Genomic DNA, 14445 nt, shown 5'->3' with positions numbered 1-14445 from the left:
CACACAGCTTGCTACAAAAACATTTTTTACTACTCCTATTCTATGGCAAAGCAGAAGAGTAATATGAAAAAGCAATATATTTACTACAAATAAAGTTATACGATAAGCTATTAAAATTTAAAAAGAAAAACACACACAACAATTACATGTATTAATTGCGAGATAAGTAAACCAGTAAAAAAGCAATACTAAATTAACACGATTAGTAACTAAAGAGAAAATCAGAAGGGAAATATACTGGAGGGATCACAGTTCAGTTTCACCATCTAAGAACTTTCCAATGTCTCACGCCAACAATTTGACGACGCAGCATTTGCTGACCAATTTTCAATATCTGCAACGCGCAGAAGCAGAAATTTACGTCATTAAAGCTGAGAGCGTGAGAAGTTGGTTCTCATAAACTTATGTAACAAAACCAATTTGTCAATATTAATGTTTCTAAAATTAAGTAAATGCCCATTTCAAAACCCAGATCAATATCATGAACAATTTAAAATAATTAAAACCATTAGATACTTAGTAACCACGATAAAGCAGCGAAAGAAGGACATGTGCAAATTACCTATATAAGCTCTCTCTTGCTCGCGGCTAAGTCCGGGTGGTATTACAGTTGGCATCCCTGGGATGATGGTCTTCTGATCGGGGGTCTCATCATTCCAGCGACTCCGCTTACGCTTCCGTGAGAAATCTGGAAGAGGCAAACAAATGTTTAGAAGGATTAAAAAAAATATAAGTTTTCCATATTCCGATAGTCATCATTTGCACACAAAAAATAAAATTGAGTCTGTTTTCTTAACCCAATACATTGACCAACATCGCTGACCCATGGTTACGATTCCTGCTACTCAAAGGGACGCTAAAGAAAGCTGCGAGTTTCCTACTGTAATATACTATAAATTTACAGTTAATTGCACAAGAGGACATCACTAAAGGGACATGAAACCCACATTTTTTCTTTTATGATTCTAATAGCACATACAGTTTTAAATACCTTTCCAATTGACTTCTATTTGGTGATCCAAAGACAAGATATATATATATATATATATATATATATATAGCAACCAATCAGCAGCTAGCTCCCAGTAATGCATTGCTGCTTTTGAGCATCACGAGAACAAAGCAAATTGCATAATACAAGTAAAATTAGAAATGTTTAAGCTCAAAAAGGGTCCTATAACACCTCTTATACTGACTAAATATTTTCAGCAGTGTAATGCCTACGACCTTGATATTGTCACTTTATTTACCCCTCAATGTGTTCATTTATAATCTTTAGAAATAAACCACTGCCTACATACCCCAGTGTGCACCAAATATTGTAACATATGTTCTGTATGTGCAGTCACTGTGCGCGCTCGCACCTAATCTAATAAGCATGCGTGGTTTTGCAACTACATCTATGAAGCTTATTCTTTCAACTGGTGAGCTTGATAGTGAAAGGAATTTGTGTGACATCAGATGAGCAAATCAAATGTCAGCGCATTTATGTGCTTTAGCTTTAAATTCTACTATAACTTACATTGATTGCTATTAAAAAAAAAAATATATATATATATATATGAGAAATAGGTTGTTTTTTTGGAGCTGCCGCTGTCGCTGTCAGACCTCGAGCCGACGATGCACACTCACATTCGCTACAATCGCCGTGGTTATTGACAGCGAATTGTTTCTGATATTGCTGGACAGTGCGATGTTCGCATTTGTGCGCGCTCACAGTAATATGCAAAGTGACATCTGGAATAGTGCCTGTCCTTTCCAATGGTCAAGACGGATGCATCATGGAATGGGGAAACGGCAGATTAAACTAAAATATTACAAGGTAGGCTAATATGTGTTAAAATATAGCATGGTGGGTTGGATTAATTTAATAAAATCTACATTATGACTATTAAAAGTTTTATTTAATGTAAAGTATTTAATGTTCCTTTAAAGGACCACTAAACAGTAGAATTGAATAATTAATAAATGTATAAAATATGACTGACAAAGACAAATTTGAAATGAGCAGTAGAATATTTCCTGGCAAATTTCATTTAATCCAATTTGTGTCCCCCTGTATCATGTGACAGCCATCAACCAATAACAAAACACATATATGCACAGTAAATTCTTGCACATGCTCAGTAAGAGCTGGTGAGTCAATGTGCGTATTGTAAAAAAAATGTGCACATTTTGATAATGGAAAATTGTTTTAAAATTCTGCACTCTATCTGAACTATGAAAGTTTAATTGTGACTCGACTCCCCCAACATAGTAAATAATATATACATTTCTGAGGCTCCGGCTCCGACAAGCAAGTGCAAAAGTGCACAGTTTATACACTTATATGCATTTTGTGATTGTAGAATGGCTGTCACATAATACAGGGGAAGAAATAATGAATAAACTTTTGAAATTTTCCAGAATATTCTACTGTTTGATTCAAATTCTGTCTGCACCAGGAAGTGCTATTGCATTGTCTTTTTATTGTGCATTTGTCAATCATTAAATCCAATTTTATGTAGTGGTCCATTAAACTTGACATTTCAACAACGAAATAAAAATGTTTCATTATTGTAAGTGAAATATTATTGCAATATATATTTAATATTTATTTTGCAGTCTATTGTTTTAAAATACAACAAAAAATGTGCTTGTTTCACTTTCTCCCAGGGAGGCTTAGGTTAATACTTTAAGGCAATTTATGTGAGCTTTTGTTTACCTTTCCTTCCCTCCCTAAGCTTCTATGGTCTCACATGCTTTTAAAAAAGGTGGATTATCAGTTTGGCATCCACAATCATGATTGGCAAATCATTCTTTGCAATAGCAACCAAGTTCAAATAGTGCTAAACCACCCTAAAGGGACAGTATACACTAATTTTCATATAACTGCATGTAATAGACACTACTATACAGAATATGTACAGATACTGATATAAATATACAGTATACACTAATTGTCATATAACTGCATGTAATAGACACTACTATACAGAATATGTACAGATACTGATATAAATATACAGTATATACTAATTGTCATATAACTGCATGTAACAGACACTACTATACAGAATATGTACAGATACTGATATAAATATACAGTATACACTAATTGTCATATAACTGCATGTAACAGACACTACTATACAGAATATGTACAGATACTGATATAAATATACAGTATACACTAATTATCATATAACTGCATGTAATAGACACTACTATACAGAATATGTACAGACACTGATATAAATATACAGTATACACTAATTGTCATATAACTGCATGTAATAGACACTACTATACAGAATATGTACAGATACTGATATAAATATACAGTATACACTAATTACATATAACTGCATGTAATAGACACTACTATACAGAATATGTACAGATAATGATATAAATATACAGTATAACTAATTGTCATATAACTGCATGTAATAGACACTACTATACAGAATATATACAGATACTGATATAATTATACAGTATACACTAATTGTCATATAACTGCATGTAATAGACACTACTATACAGAATATGTACAGATACTGATATAAATATACAGTATACACTAATTGTCATATAACTGCATGTAATAGACACTACTATACAGAATATGTACAGATACTGATATAAATATACAGTATACACTAATTTTCATATAACTGCATGTAATAGACATTACTATACAGAATATGTACAGATACTGATATAAATATACAGTATACACTAATTGTCATATAACTGCATGTAATAGACACTACTATACAGAATATGTACAGATACTGATATAAATATACAGTATACACTAATTGTCATATAACTGCATGTAATAGACACTACTATACAGAATATGTACAGATACTGATATAAATATACAGTATACACTAATTGTCATATAACTGCATGTAATAGACACTACTATACAGAATATGTACAGATACTGATATAAATATACAGTATACACTAATTGTCATATAACTGTATGTAATAGACACTACTATACAGAATATGTACAGATACTGATATAAATATACAGTATACACTAATTGTCATATAACTGCATGTAATAGACACTACTATACAGAATATGTACAGATACTGATATAAATATACAGTATACACTAATTGTCATATAACTGCATGTAATAGACACTACTATACAGAATATGTACAGATACTGATATAAATATACAGTATACACTAATTGTCATATAACTGCATGTAATAGACACTACTATACAGAATATGTACAGATACTGATATAAATATACAGTATACACTAATTGTCATATAACTGCATGTAATAGACACTACTATACAGAATATGTACAGATACTGATATAAATATACAGTATACACTAATTGTCATATAACTGCATGTAATAGACACTACTATACAGAATATGTACAGATACTGATATAAATATACAGTATACACTAATTTCATATAACTGCATGTAATAGACACTACTATACAGAATATGTACAGATACTGATATAAATATACAGTATACACTAATTGTCATATAACTGCATGTAATAGACACTACTATACAGAATATGTACAGATACTGATATAAATATACAGTATACACTAATTGTCATATAACTGCATGTAATAGACACTACTATACAGAATATGTACAGATACTGATATAAATATACAGTATACACTAATTGTCATATAACTGCATGTAATAGACACTACTATACAGAATATGTACAGATACTGATATAAATATACAGTATACACTAATTGTCATATAACTGCATGTAATAGACACTACTATACAGAATATGTACAGATACTGATATAAATATACAGTATACACTAATTGTCATATAACTGCATGTAATAGACACTACTATACAGAATATGTACAGATACTGATATAAATATACAGTATACACTAATTGTCATATAACTGCATGTAATAGACACTACTATACAGAATATGTACAGATACTGATATAAATATACAGTATAACTAATTGTCATATAACTGCATGTAATAGACACTACTATACAGAGTATGTACAGATACTGATATAAATATACAGTATACACTAATTACATATAACTGCATGTAATAGACACTACTATACAGAATATGTACAGATACTGATATAAATATACAGTATACACAAATTGTCATATAACTGCATGTAATAGACACTACTATACAGAATATGTACAGACACTGATATAAATATACAGTATACACTAATTGTCATATAACTGCATGTAATAGACACTACTATACAGAATATGTACAGATACTGATATAAATATACAGTATACACTAATTGTCATATAACTGCATGTAATAGACACTACTATACAGAATATGTACAGATACTGATATAAATATACAGTATACACTAATTGTCATATAACTGCATGTAATAGACACTACTATACAGAATATGTACAGATACTGATATAAATATACAGTATACACTAATTGTCATATAACTGCATGTAATAGACACTACTATACAGAATATGTACAGATACTGATATAAATATACAGTATACACTAATTGTCATATAACTGCATGTAATAGACACTACTATACAGAATATGTACAGATACTGATATAAATATACAGTATACACTAATTGTCATATAACTGCATGTAATAGACACTACTATACAGAATATGTACAGATACTGATATAAATATACAGTATACACTAATTGTCATATAACTGCATGTAATAGACACTACTATACAGAATATGTACAGATACTGATATAAATATACAGTATACACTAATTGTCATATAACTGCATGTAATAGACACTACTATACAGAATATGTACAGATACTGATATAAATATACAGTATACACTAATTGTCATATAACTGCATGTAATAGACACTACTATACAGAATATGTACAGATACTGATATAAATATACAGTATACACTAATTGTCATATAACTGCATGTAATAGACACTACTATACAGAATATGTACAGATACTGATATAAATATACAGTATACACTAATTGTCATATAACTGCATGTAATAGACACTACTATACAGAATATGTACAGATACTGATATAAATATACAGTATACACTAATTGTCATATAACTGCATGTAATAGACACTACTATACAGAATATGTACAGATACTGATATAAATATACAGTATACACTAATTGTCATATAACTGCATGTAATAGACACTACTATACAGAATATGTACAGATACTGATATAAATATACAGTATACACTAATTGTCATATAACTGCATGTAATAGACACTACTATACAGAATATGTACAGATACTGATATAAATATACAGTATACACTAATTGTCATATAACTGCATGTAATAGACACTACTATACAGAATATGTACAGATACTGATATAAATATACAGTATACACTAATTGTCATATAACTGCATGTAATAGACACTACTATACAGAATATGTACAGATACTGATATAAATATACAGTATACACTAATTGTCATATAACTGCATGTAATAGACACTACTATACAGAATATGTACAGATACTGATATAAATATACAGTATACACTAATTGTCATATAACTGCATGTAATAGACACTACTATACAGAATATGTACAGATACTGATATAAATATACAGTATACACTAATTGTCATATAACTGCATGTAATAGACACTACTATACAGAATATGTACAGATACTGATATAAATATACAGTATACACTAATTGTCATATAACTGCATGTAATAGACACTACTATACAGAATATGTACAGATACTGATATAAATATACAGTATACACTAATTGTCATATAACTGCATGTAATAGACACTACTATACAGAATATGTACAGATACTGATATAAATATACAGTATACACTAATTGTCATATAACTGCATGTAATAGACACTACTATACAGAATATGTACAGATACTGATATAAATATACAGTATACACTAATTGTCATATAACTGCATGTAATAGACACTACTATACAGAATATGTACAGATACTGATATAAATATACAGTATACACTAATTGTCATATAACTGCATGTAATAGACACTACTATACAGAATATGTACAGATACTGATATAAATATACAGTATACACTTATTGTCATATAACTGCATGTAATAGACACTACTATACAGAATATGTACAGATACTGATATAAATATACAGTATACACTTATTGTCATATAACTGCATGTAATAGACACTACTATACAGAATATGTACAGATACTGATATAAATATACAGTATACACTAATTGTCATATAACTGCATGTAATAGACACTACTATACAGAATATGTACAGATACTGATATAAATATACAGTATACACTTATTGTCATATAACTGCATGTAATAGACACTACTATACAGAATATGTACAGATACTGATATAAATATACAGTATACACTAATTGTCATATAACTGCATGTAATAGACACTACTATACAGAATATGTACAGATACTGATATAAATATACAGTATACACTAATTGTCATATAACTGCATGTAATAGACACTACTATACAGAATATGTACAGATACTGATATAAATATACAGTATACACTAATTGTCATATAACTGCATGTAATAGACACTACTATACAGAATATGTACAGATACTGATATAAATATACAGTATACACTAATTGTCATATAACTGCATGTAATAGACACTGCTATACAGAATATATACAGATACTGATATAAATATACAGTATACACTAATTGTCATATAACTGCATGTAATAGACACTACTATACAGAATATGTACAGATACTGATATAAATATACAGTATATACTAATTGTCATATAACTGCATGTAATAGACACTACTATACAGAATATGTACAGATACTGATATAAATATACAGTATATACTAATTGTCATATAACTGCATGTAATAGACACTACTATACAGAATATGTACAGATACTGATATAAATATACAGTATACACTAATTACATATAACTGCATGTAATAGACACTACTATACAGAATATGTACAGATACTGATATAAATATACAGTATACACTAATTGTTATATAACTGCATGTAATATACACTACTATACAGAATATGTACAGATACTGATATAAATATACAGTATACACTAATTGTCATATAACTGCATGTAATAGACACTACTATACAGAATATGTACAGATACTGATATAAATATACAGTATACACTAATTGTCATATAACTGCATGTAATAGACACTACTATACAGAATATGTACAGATACTGATATAAATATACAGTATACACTAATAGTCATATAACTGCATGTAATAGACACTACTATACAGAATATGTACAGATACTGATATAAATATACAGTATACACTAATTGTCATATAACTGCGTGTAATAGACACTGCTATACAGAATATATACAGATACTGATATAAATATACAGTATACACTAATTACATATAACTGCATATAACAGACACTACTATACAGAATATGTACAGATACTGATATAAATATACAGTATACATTAATTGTCATACAACTGCATGTAATAGACACTACTATACAGAATATGTACAGATACTGATATAAATATACAGTATACACTAATTGTCTTATAAATGCATGTAATAGACACTACTATACAGAATATGTACAGATACTGATATAAATATACAGCAGTATACACTAATTGTCATATAACTGCATGTAATAGACACTACTATACAGAATATGTACAGATACTGATATAAATATACAGTATACACTAATTGTCATATAACTGCATGTAATAGACACTACTATACAGAATATGTACAGATACTGATATAAATATACAGTATACACTAATTGTCATATAACTGCATGTAATAGACACTACTATACAGAATATGTACAGATACTGATATAAATATACAGTATACACTAATTGTCATATAACTGCATGTAATAGACACTACTATACAGAATATGTACAGCTACTGATATAAATATACAGTATACACTAATTGTCATAACTGCATGTAACAGACACTACTATACAGAATATATGCAGATACTGATATAAATATACAGTATACACTAATTGTCATATAACTGCATGTAATAGACACTACTATACAGAATATGTACAGATACTGATATAAATATACAGTATAAACTAATTGTCATATAACTGCATGTAATAGACACTACTATACAGAATATGTACAGATACTGATATAAATATACAGTATACACTAATTGTCATATAACTGCATTTAATAGACACTACTATACAGAATATGTACAGATACTGATATAAATATACAGTATACACTAATTGTCATATAACTGCATGTAATAGACACTACTATACAGAATATGTACAGATACTGATATAAATATACAGTATACACTAATTGTCATATAACTGCATGTAATAGACACTACTATACAGAATATGTACAGATACTGATATAATTATACAGTATACACTAATTACTTATAACTGCATGTAATAGACACTACTATACAGAATATGTACAGATACTGATATAAATATACAGTATACACTAATTGTCATATAACTGCATGTAATATACAGTACTATACAGAATATGTACAGATACTGATATAAATATACAGTATATACTAATTGTCATATAACTGCATGTAATAGACACTACTATACAGAATATGTACAGATACTGATATAAATATACAGTATATACACTAATTGTCATATAACTGCATGTAATAGACACTACTATACAGAATATGTACAGATACTGATATAAATATACAGTATACACTAATTGTCATATAACTGCATGTAATAGACGCTACTATACAGAATATGTACAGATACTGATATAAATATACAGTATACACTCATTTTCATATAACTGCATGTAATAGACACTACTATACAGAATATGTACAGACACTGATATAAATATACAGTATACACTAATTGTCATATAACTGCATGTAATAGACACTTCTATATAGAATAAGATGCACATTTACTGATATAAAAATCCAGTATAAAACTGTTTAAAAACTTACTTAGAAGCTCTGTTGAAAAGGTAGCTGAAAAGCCCACTGCAAGTGGGAAATGAGAGACTCCCCCTCTCCCCATCTTTTGCATATGAAAAGACCCTTTACACAAACAAGAGCAAGCTGGAGTAGGTAGCGGACGGTATTCTCATAAAACATAAAAAATGAGTGTATAATGTCCCTTTAAGGGAATACAAGAGTGATGGCTACCCCAGTCTGCACATGTGCAAACTGATCCATAACCTATCACTTACCATATGCACCAAAATAAAATACATTAAAGTGACACTAGTGCAGGGGTTGACAAATCTGTCTAAAACAGTCTAAAATTCAGGATCCAGACCGTGGTTTTGTATATCGACATATGGAAAATAACCCTAAAAGTTAGGAGCAAGGGGGAAAATTGTAGGAGCCAGTGGCTCCTGGGTTTTTCAAGCCCTACTCTATTGCACTGCTCATGTTTCAACTCTGTCTTTAACCGCTACAAGAGAGATTAAACATACAAAGATTTCATAGGGGGCAGCCAAGAACTGCAGGTCCTGAGCATACAATAGCCTATTAAGACAATCAACGGCAGCAACAGTCACAGAACCCACCAGTCAGTTTACCAACCGTGATGCTTATGAATCAGAGTTGGACTTTACAGACCATAAACACCTTGAGATTTGTATATAAACTTGTATAACGAAACTGCTTAGTGACACAAATTTGTACTTGTTGCATAAAAAAATGAGAACTTTGTAGTCAGCAGAGCTGGCACTAAAAGACTTATGGCTAACTCTGTTACATATCTGTCCCAAATTGGATTTATCAGATAACTGCAAAACAATGTACTTTATACTTCCATAATGACTGTGTGTAACACTTGTCTGTAGATTGGTTCCTTCAAATAAGGTAAATGGTATGTGGAGGGCGGTTATATAAAAATTACAGCAAGGAGGATGTTAATTTGTTATAAAAAAACTTGACTATTTGTTGTTCTACAGCAACACAACAAAATACTACCCTGTAAGGTGTATGGCAAGATGAATATAGATATATGAACATATACACACACACATATATACATACATACACATATATACATATACACACATATACATACATATATACATACATATACATACATATACATACATATACATACATATATATACACATATATACATACACACATATACATACATATATATATACATATACACATATACACATATATATACATACATATACATACATATACATACATATATATACACATATATACATACACACATATACATACATATATATATACATATACACATATACATACATATACATATACATACATATACACATATATATACATACATATACATACATACACATATATACATATATATATATATAGATGCTCAAAAAACAAAGTATTGCAGTGATACCTTTTTTATTGGACTAACATAATATTTAAAAGACAAGCTTTCGAGAGTTTTCCTCTCTTCCTCAGGTCTGAAGCAATACTGATCATTCTGATATAGATACACATCACATACAACAAATGGAAGGGAGGAAGGGGGGTGAGAGGGGGGGTCATAAAAGCAGAGAATGTGTCTGAAGAAGAAAATAGCTGAGAATAGCCAGAAAGAATAAATAAACAGAGGAGAGTAAATAGGTCAGATGAGAGGAAAAACAAAAAGGAAAAAGAAACCAATATAGGACAATAAGATGAGAGATTATATACGCGCGCGCACACACACTATACGCATACACACACTAGCATACCATACACACACACTAGCATACCATACACACACACTAGCATACCATACACACACACTAGCATACCATACACACACACACTACCATACCATACACACACACACTACCATACCATACACACACACACTACCATACCATACACACACACTACCATACAAACACACACACTACCATACAAACACACACACTACCATACAAACACACACACTACCATACAAACACACACACTACCATACAAACACACACACTCGCATACAAACACACACACTCGCATACAAACACACACACTCGCATACAAACACACACACTCGCATACAAACACACACACTCGCATACAAACACACACACTCGCATACAAACACACACACTCGCATACAAACACACACACTCGCATACAAACACACACACTCGCATACAAACACACACACTCGCATACAAACACACACACTAGCATACAAACACACACACTAGCATACAAACACACACACTAGCATACAAACACACACACTAGCATACATACAAACAAACACACTAGCATACATACACACACACTAGCATACATACACACACACTAGCATACATACACACACACTAGCATACATACACACACACTAGCATACATACACACACACTAGCATACAAACACACACACTAGCATACAAACACACACACTAGCATACATACACACACACTAGCATACAAACACACACACTAGCATACAAACACACACACTAGCATACAAACACACACACTAGCATACATACACACACACTCGCATACATACACACACACTCGCATACAAACACACACACTCGCATACAAACACACACACTCGCATACAAACACACACACTCGCATACAAACACACACACTAGCATACAAACACACACACTAGCATACAAACACACACACTAGCATACAAACACACACACTAGCATACAAACACACACACTCGCATACAAACACACACACTCGCATACAAACACACACACTAGCATACAAACACACACACTAGCATACAAACACACACACTAGCATACAAACACACACACTCGCATACAAACACACACACTCGCATACAAACACACACACTCGCATACAAACACACACACTCGCATACAAACACACACACTAGCATACAAACACACACACTAGCATACAAACACACACACTAGCATACAAACACACACACTAGCATACAAACACACACACTAGCATACAAACACACACACTAGCATACATACACACACACTAGCATACATACACACACACTAGCATACAAACACACACACTAGCATACAAACACACACACTAGCATACAAACACACACACTAGCATACAAACACACACACTAGCATACAAACACACACACTCGCATACAAACACACACACTCGCATACAAACACACACACTCGCATACAAACACACACACTAGCATACAAACACACACACTAGCATACAAACACACACACTAGCATACAAACACACACACTAGCATACAAACACACACACTAGCATACAAACACACACACTAGCATACATACAAACACACACACTAGCATACATACAAACACACACACTATACACTATAATAAATGCGCTTGAGAGCTTTATGTCGTTAACATATATATACATAAACAAAGCAAATACACATTGCCAGCACCTCATGCTTTTCTATTACAGCACAAGTACATTTAGCAATATATATATTATATAGTAATGCCTGTGTGTCTACAGCTGGGTATCTGCAACATGGGCCCCATGCCTAGCACAAGAGCCCTAGGCTATACGCCTCAGCCCCTTTATGACTATAAGTTACATATAAAATAACACACGTAATGCTCTCTCACGGAGATTCACGTGCACGGTCCCACATACACCAGTATCTACAACAACGACCCGGTTATTAGTACAAAGCTAAGGGCCGGCTCCTCACCCATCACGTGGTCTGTTCCGGAAACTCAAAGCACGCTATAATCCGTTACGTGTGCGCCACGGTGACTAGTAGGCCAAGGCTGCCGATGAGGCTTTTATAAACTCTCAGATCCCGCCCACTGTATGACGGTATCGCCGCGCTGATTGGTGGGTTAGGAGATAAGCTTATAGGTAATTGGATCAGAGTTATGTCAGTCTGCTGGTAAGCGGAGAAATAAACTGGCACTAGATTGGCGGAAAAAATAGGGTGTACGGATTGGATAAATGAGTATCAATTGATGAAAAGCCTTATGGTCGGAGTATTGCTGACGCAAAACTTTGTATGTACGTGATTTTAGAAGCCTCATGCCAATCATAACGCAATGAACTAAATAACCCGCCTTACTGGTGGAGACGTAAAAGAAGAGTAACAATCACATTTAAGTCCGCCCTTTTGCCTTTGTCTGCACGTTCTGATAGGTCCTTTTCAACGTCGTTCAAATTTACACGGCCATCTTGCTATTTGCTCAGGTGTTAGAGTGACAAAATGGCTCTCAGCGACGTATTCAATATGAGAGTTTGGTTCATTGTTATTGGGGAATCCATCTACTAGAATCAGTTTATATATATAAATATATATTTTATTTGTGCACTATATCTATACAAACGTATGTATATTTATATTATTGCATAGCACTGCCACATACTATATATATATA

At 31.7% G+C, this 14445-nt stretch overlaps 1 protein-coding gene across 2 annotated transcripts in view; it reads right to left on the bottom strand.

Moving 5' to 3' along the window:
• The window catches only part of SF1 (splicing factor 1), a 38536-nt gene extending 24686 nt beyond the window's left edge, over nt 1-13850 (bottom strand). Inside the window, exons 1-2 of one of the 2 annotated variants that reach the window (XM_053719984.1) lie at nt 13749-13850; nt 563-688 (exon numbers count right to left, since the gene is read on the bottom strand). In XM_053719984.1, coding sequence (XP_053575959.1) covers nt 563-688; nt 13749-13752 — 130 coding nt within the window. In that variant the 5' untranslated portion in view covers nt 13753-13850. Of the gene's footprint in view, nt 1-562; nt 690-13748 lie in introns of those variants that run through there. The other variant, XM_053719985.1, reaches the window with a different exon arrangement.
• Nucleotides 13851-14445: the final 595 nt, after the last annotated feature.

The sequence above is a fragment of the Bombina bombina genome, chromosome 7, assembly GCF_027579735.1.
Source record: "Bombina bombina isolate aBomBom1 chromosome 7, aBomBom1.pri, whole genome shotgun sequence".
Lineage (NCBI taxonomy): Eukaryota > Metazoa > Chordata > Amphibia > Anura > Bombinatoridae > Bombina > Bombina bombina.
Note: the sequence above shows the minus strand (reverse complement) of the source record. Positions and strands in the feature narration are given on the sequence as shown.